This window comes from Crotalus tigris, unplaced genomic scaffold (assembly GCF_016545835.1).
Source record: "Crotalus tigris isolate CLP2741 ecotype Arizona unplaced genomic scaffold, ASM1654583v1 scf7180000019100.1392032, whole genome shotgun sequence".
Lineage (NCBI taxonomy): Eukaryota > Metazoa > Chordata > Lepidosauria > Squamata > Viperidae > Crotalus > Crotalus tigris.
The window spans coordinates 597,246-603,621 of record NW_024097375.1 but is presented as its reverse complement, the minus strand read 5'-3'; the positions used below and the strand labels follow the sequence as shown (position 1 = coordinate 603,621).

At 47.6% G+C, this 6,376-nt stretch overlaps 1 protein-coding gene across 1 annotated transcript; it reads right to left on the bottom strand.

Annotated features, from left to right (window-relative positions):
* Positions 1-2,906: 2,906 nt before the first annotated feature.
* TMEM271 (transmembrane protein 271) lies at positions 2,907-5,979 on the bottom strand. Its single transcript, XM_039359696.1, has one exon. It carries the CDS (start codon positions 4,977-4,979, stop codon positions 3,885-3,887), a length of 1,095 nt encoding a protein of 364 aa, XP_039215630.1. The 5' UTR covers positions 4,980-5,979; the 3' UTR covers positions 2,907-3,884.
* Positions 5,980-6,376: the final 397 nt, after the last annotated feature.

Here is a 6,376-nt window from a genome sequence, read left to right as displayed (position 1 = left end):
CTTAATAAGTCCCTAGCACTCATACTTACTAAACACTTTTCTATGAAGTTTAGATTTAGTTTTTATAAATATGACGTGAATTGCTAAACATCTGCCTGGATTGTGCCATTTCACTTGGCTGGTCCAAGGAACCACTGTCTTCAACATTCCTAGGTGCCCATCATGCCCTTTCCTATGTTTTTACTGTAAAACAAGCTGAACCGGGGGGGGGGGGGGATGAAAAGAAAGCTAGCATGTTGCAAAGCACCATCCTCAAATACAAGATGTATATATATTTGAATAGTGCCCCCAAGGTACCAAAAGCAAATTTCTCTACTTATATATAGAAAATCAGCGCAACAAACGAAAGGCTAGGTGAAAATTGTTTCTCCAGCATTATATTTAGTACACGTGGGAATTTTGAGGAAGATATATCAACACATCAATGAAGTGTGCATTCCTATCCACAATCTAAAATGATACAGCCCAGGGACAATTTTAGTTATGTAGTATTATCTAGACTGGATCTCATTCTACTGAACCACAAATACAGTACTGTAGAATAGTAAGAGTTTTTAAAAAGGAGAGTTTTTTTGAGCTTGATATTTCAAATTTTAGCTTTGGCACCATTTTCTTTTTGGCCTTACATGCACACTCAAAGTCCTTCCTGAGTAAATGCTGTAGGGATGTAATTCCCTAAAAACATCTTTTCTGAAAGACCAAATGAAATGAATGGGAGATGTGCTACAATATTGCCATTCTGTTCCATAATTTCTGTTCATTTCATGAGCTATGAGCCAGAGACATTCTTTGCAGATAGGATTCAAAGTCCGAACTCAAGGCAGAATTCATAATGATTTAGATATATATAAAATGATGTGTACTGATTTCAAGTAGATCTTAAGTTAGCGTTGTGCTTATTCTCTGCAAAGGAGGACAATCTTATTTAATAATAGCTAGAGTCTTCTAAAATTTTGCAATTATTTAGCAAAGTAGACTAAATGCTCTTGATTCAGCTATCTAGATAAGGATTTTAATATTTTTAAGATATAGGTTTAAATTTGTTTTTAAGTGTTCTAAGGCATTATGCATTTTAAGTTATATAAAGTGTGCAAGTTAAAACAATTTCAGACAACAAAATACTGCAGAGAGATTTCACTGCTGTTAGGTTGATTTTTTTTTAAATGTAAGGCTGAACATTTATTTTGTTCAGCTCCTTAATTAAAAAAAATCAATCTGTACATTGCAAAAACAGGACAAAATTATTGTCCTTTAATTTTCCCTATTGGTAATGTATGCATTCCATAACAGTTCCAATATGAATTCTTGCTATCGTTTATACAGTTCCTTCAATATACATAGCAGTTTACAAAATAATATAAGGAAAAAAAGATCCTTGTTTTAAGGACATTAATGAACAGCCAAGCTTCTAAATGAGCTTGGTGTACTGGGTGAATTAAAGACCTTTCTTTAATTCTTCTACATAATAATTTTTTATGCCAGTATTCTAATGGAATTTAATTTCCCAACTGTAAAGTATACATAATGCAGGCAATCTTTGATCAGATCTCACAATGTTTCTTCTATTTAAAAACAAGTACATAATTTGAGATGGGATCAGAATTTGATTGGAACATGATGTTGTGTGCATGTTCTACCAATTCCTCTCAAATTTCTCTAAAATTTTCTCCATCTGATTTTAATTCACATAGAGGGCAAAATAATAATCTCTCTTCTCCATCCCCAATAAGACTATCTACCAATTCCAGGGTAAGATTAAGATAGGATAAAAGGAAGGAAGGAAGGAAGGAAGGAAGGAAGGAAGGAAGGAAGGAAGGAAGGAAGGAAGGAAGGAAGGAAAGAAGGAAGGAAGGAAGGAAGGGAGGGAGGGACTATGTCCTATCCCACAGCACTATTTTTCCAAAGAAATTTGAAGAAATTTGCACTTATTAAGTGAAGAATAAAAAGAAACAAAGAGAAATATGATTTCAGATGTAGTGTTTTTTTTGTTCAACAATTAAAGGAATCTAGATGAAAAAGTTTTTTTTAGTATTACTCAGCCTTCACCTGTTGAGTCTTTTCCATTTAAATGGACATGATTTCTAAAATACATTTCAAATGAATTTGGGCAAGTACATTGAACACTGTAACCCTCAATAATGGCTGCCTGACATAAGTGTATTGTGTGTTTGTACAATCTTCAAGCTTCTCAAACTGACCAGTTGGTAAGGCTATCATTAAAATACTTTGTAAGAATGACTGGCTGTACCTTTAGAAAGTAAGAGTTAAACCTTTAAAACAGTGGTTCTCAACCTGTGGGTCAAGACCCCATTTGGGGTCGAACGACCATTTCACGGGGGTTGCCAAACAACGTAGTCCGCCATTTTTTTCCCCCTTTTCCTTAGCTGTGCTACTCCCTTTTATTCTATTGGCTTTTGAAAGCCAATAGAATAGACTCTCTTGAATAGAGTCTAATTCTTTTGGCTTTCAAAAACCAATAGGAATTGTCCAGGCTGTCTCTGCCCTGCTGAGCCCACCAAAAGTCCCATTCTGCAAACGGTGCTGCACCAGTTGAGTAGTCCTCGACTTACGACTGGTTGAGTAGTCCTCGACTTACGACCGGTTGGGGGGTCGCGGCATTAAAAAGGTTGAGAACCACTGCTTTAAAATAAAAGTAAAATAAATATAAGCCCTGCTTTGCATTAAAAACACGAATCAATTTACAAAAGGAATGTATGAGATATTCGGACTTTCTTCAATTCCATACAGCATTTCTGTTTTAGTTAAGGAATTGGTTTTCTTAATTTTACATTGCAATGACTTTACCAAACATTTTCACTATAGACTTTTTGAAAGCTCTTACAGTAAGAAATTATCAACAAAAAGCAGGCACATTAGTGTACAAAAATGTTGATTTTTTTTTCTTCTTTTGAAAGTGCAGATTTATGTGCATCTTACAAGACCAACTATGGTTTTATACTCTAAGATTTAAACTGAACATAACATCTCCCAGGAATATTGTAAACTTAAGCTTTGTTCAAAATTCCTTTCAGCTCTCTGAAATATCTCTTTGAGAGATTCATGCTTGCTTTTTTCCCCCTCTCTCTATCTCTTGCTGGCTGGTTCTCTGAACTTAACTCTTTTGCACTTTTAAAGCTGAGGTTATCATGAAGATTCATTTGATGCAGGGAAGGGTGAGGAAGCCAGGCAGGCTGAACCATTTGGTGATTTCAATCCAAACAAATGAGAAAAGGGGTGAGAACCAACCCTAAAATGTTCACCATACTCAAGAGATAAAAGACAGTAAGGGTAAAATTAAAAAGATATTAAAAGCATCACCCCAAGATTGCCCCAATTATCTTTATCGGTGAAAATGCACTTTGCTAAACCCTTTAACAGGTAGCTATGTTATTTTTTTGTTTTTGTTTTTAGTGCTAGAACCAAAAGTACTGTAGCAGAGAAAGAGAAATCTTGACAGGATATATTGGAGAAAACTCCAACAGGTTGCAAAACACTAGCAACTTTCTAAAACTCTGTTCAAGACTTCTCCCACCAGAGGTGAAGAGAAAAATATGTCTGATTCTTCAGGAAAAAAGGAAGGCAAAGCTGTTTGGACCAATAGGTTCCCACTTGCCACCAAAAGCAGGACCAACACTACACACCAGCCTGGTCTCATTTCTAGGCATTTATTGGGGTTCTACCTTGGGTTGTTTTTTTTTTTTTTTTTTTGGCAGCTTCTGGGTAAGAGTCCTGGCAAACAGCAGGGTTGGCCTCACCTTGTGCTACTGGTCCTGCCCATTAAACCTCTGTGCTTTGCCCCCTTTGCCCAAATTCATCTTCTGCCCCTCTCAGTCCAGCAGGCTGACAGGCAGGGCGGTCGGTCTCCAAAGGGGCCTGGCCGGGGCCTAGACGCGGTTGGCACAGAGCTCCCTGGGATAAATGTCTTCGTAGGCAGGAGGCTGCTCATTGGGCAGCGGGTAGCAGTAGGGGTAGGAGGAATTAAGCTCGGGGTCCATGGGCGAATACCCAGGCAACTCGATGGAAGGGTGCCCGCCACAGTGTACCTCCACCCCGGCCTCGTCGAAGACGTGGAAGACGCCGACGTTGATGTAGGAGACAGCCTGGAAGGCGCAATCGCCCCCCGGGGACAGATCCGGGTCCTCGCTGGAGAAGATCGAGCCTTGACTTTGGCGCTGAGGCCGCCGCCCGCCGCCAGAGCCACTTCCCCTGCCGCCGGCCCCCCTCCGTCGCCTCCGACGGCCGCCCGCAAGGCGCTGCTCCTGTCGGCAGCGCCGCCGTCGGCGCAGCCCTCGCTGCTGCGCCGCTTTGTAGTTCTTGACCAAGACCAGGTTGAGCAGCCCCAGCAGGCACTCGAGGGCGTTGAAGATGGTGGAGATGACCAAGCCGCGCTGATAGTCCCGCAGCTTCTGGCAGCGCAGCAGCAGCGTCGTGCCCGAGCCGTCGGGGCTTCCCGCAGGCCGCGCCCGAGCCGACGGCCCTCCTCCTCCTCCTCCCCCAACCTGTAGGAGGCAGTAGTGCGAGTACTTCTTCTCCACCAGCGACACCGTATCGCCGTCGATGACGGCCCCGGCGAAGGCGCTCAGCACCCCCAGCATGAAGACAAGGACCCCCAGCAGAAGGAAGTTCTGCCGCCCGCCGGGGGGCGCCTTGGGCAGCGACTGGGGCTGGGGTTGAGCGTCTCCCGCGACCGGCACCACCGCGACTTCGCTCGCCGCGTGCCCTTGGCGGTGCTCTCCGCCGGCCCCCTCGTCGTCCAGCGGGCGGCAGCAGAAGAGCGCGGAGCCCAGGAGCGAGAGCCCGGCGGCCAGCAGGAGCCCCGAGTAGAAGGCGCCGGCTGCTGTGCCCAGGCGGAACGGCTCCCCCTTGAGTTCGGAGCCCAGCGAGAAGCACTTGAGGCCCACGGCGGCGGCGCTCAGCGCGCAGGCGAGCAGGAGGCAGCTGGAGAGCGCGGCGCAGGCTCCCCGGACACTCCACTTCATCCTCCGCGTCTCCTCCGCTGCCTGCGCCTCCTCCTCCTCCTCCCTGCCTCGCCTCCTCCGCCTCCCTCCGCCTGCGCCTCCTCCTCCTCCTCCCTTCTATCCTCATCCTCCCGTGTCCTCCTCGGCGTCGGCGGCTCTTGCCGGCGAGGCGGCCGCCGCGCGTTGCGGGAACATAATGCTGGGTACGGCTGTGGCGAGAAGGGAGAGCTCCGAATGCGCCGCCGCCGTTGCTCTGGCTGCTACCGCCACAGCGGCCGCCGCTGTCACCGCCGCCTCCTCTCTGCAGGCAGCCGGCAAGCACGGCTCACGCACCAGCTTTTTCCTCCCCGCCCTGCTGCCTCCCGCTCTCTCTTATCGAAGCTGCTGCTGCTGTTGCTCTCTTGCTCGCCGCCGCCGCTACTACCGGGAGCCGATGAATTATTGATGGCAGCAAGTTCGAGGCAAAAGAGGGGCATCGAGCACCTCGCCCGGGTGGCAGGAGGGAGGGACGGAGGGAGGTCTTAACCGCCGTGGGGTGGAGGAAAAAAACAGGTCCGACGGTTTGGACGAGCCAACCCTCTTTCTAGCCAGCCTCCTCCGGAGACGCGCGTCGCACAGCTCCCGCCGTCCATTCCTAGCAGGACCGTGTGTCACCCTGGATGCGCCCGGGAGGGGAGGGGGGGAGGAAGGCGCGCAGCAAAACACTCCAAAACTGGATCAAATCAACACCTCGGAGGGCAAATGGCAAGGAAGGAAGGCGTGTCCTTCCCACGCAGCAGCAATGATCCCCCCCCTCTCTTTCTCCCCCTCTCCCCAGTTCTTGAAGAATGAACTTCCAGTTCTCACCCGGTCGAAAGCCTTCACGCTAAGGAGGAGGCGCCACTGTTAGCTTAGTCGGAGGGTCTCTGCGCGTCAGCCGTGCCAAAGGGTTGCTGGCGAGAAGAGGTGACTTTAAAACGCAGGAGGATAAACCGGAGGGGAGGGGGCGAGAAAAGCGTCACTTTTCTTTCATTCGTAGCCTGAATCATTCTTCTCCCAGTCGGAGAGAAATCGTGGGCTGCGCGGACTCCCAATGCCGCTTCTCCGTACTTCTCTCTCTCCCCCCCCCCCAGCCGCCTCCCGATCTGCTTCACTCCCTTGGCAGTCCTTTTTTTTAACGAGTCTCTCGGTTGGCTAGGAGTTGCGTTGGTGCACGTCGGTGCAGGGAGTAACGTGAAATCCACAGTAACGTGGGGAGGGGGGGGCGATGTTTTATGCGCGTCGTTTTAAGTTCGCTGTCTGGTAAATTGGGGGACCCGAGGAGATGTGCGGAGAGCCGGGCAGCGTGAGAAGCAGAAAAGCGGCGAAGTTTGAATCCATTGCCCGGGTTGTTGCGTCGACACCCGACTAGAGCGCAACCTATTATCAGTGATAGAGCT

Excerpts from the sequence above, each read along its gene's own strand:
- TMEM271 (XM_039359696.1), bottom strand. The coding sequence starts at position 4,979 with ATGAAGTGGAGTGTCCGGGGAGCCTGCGCCGCGCTCTCCAGCTGCCTC.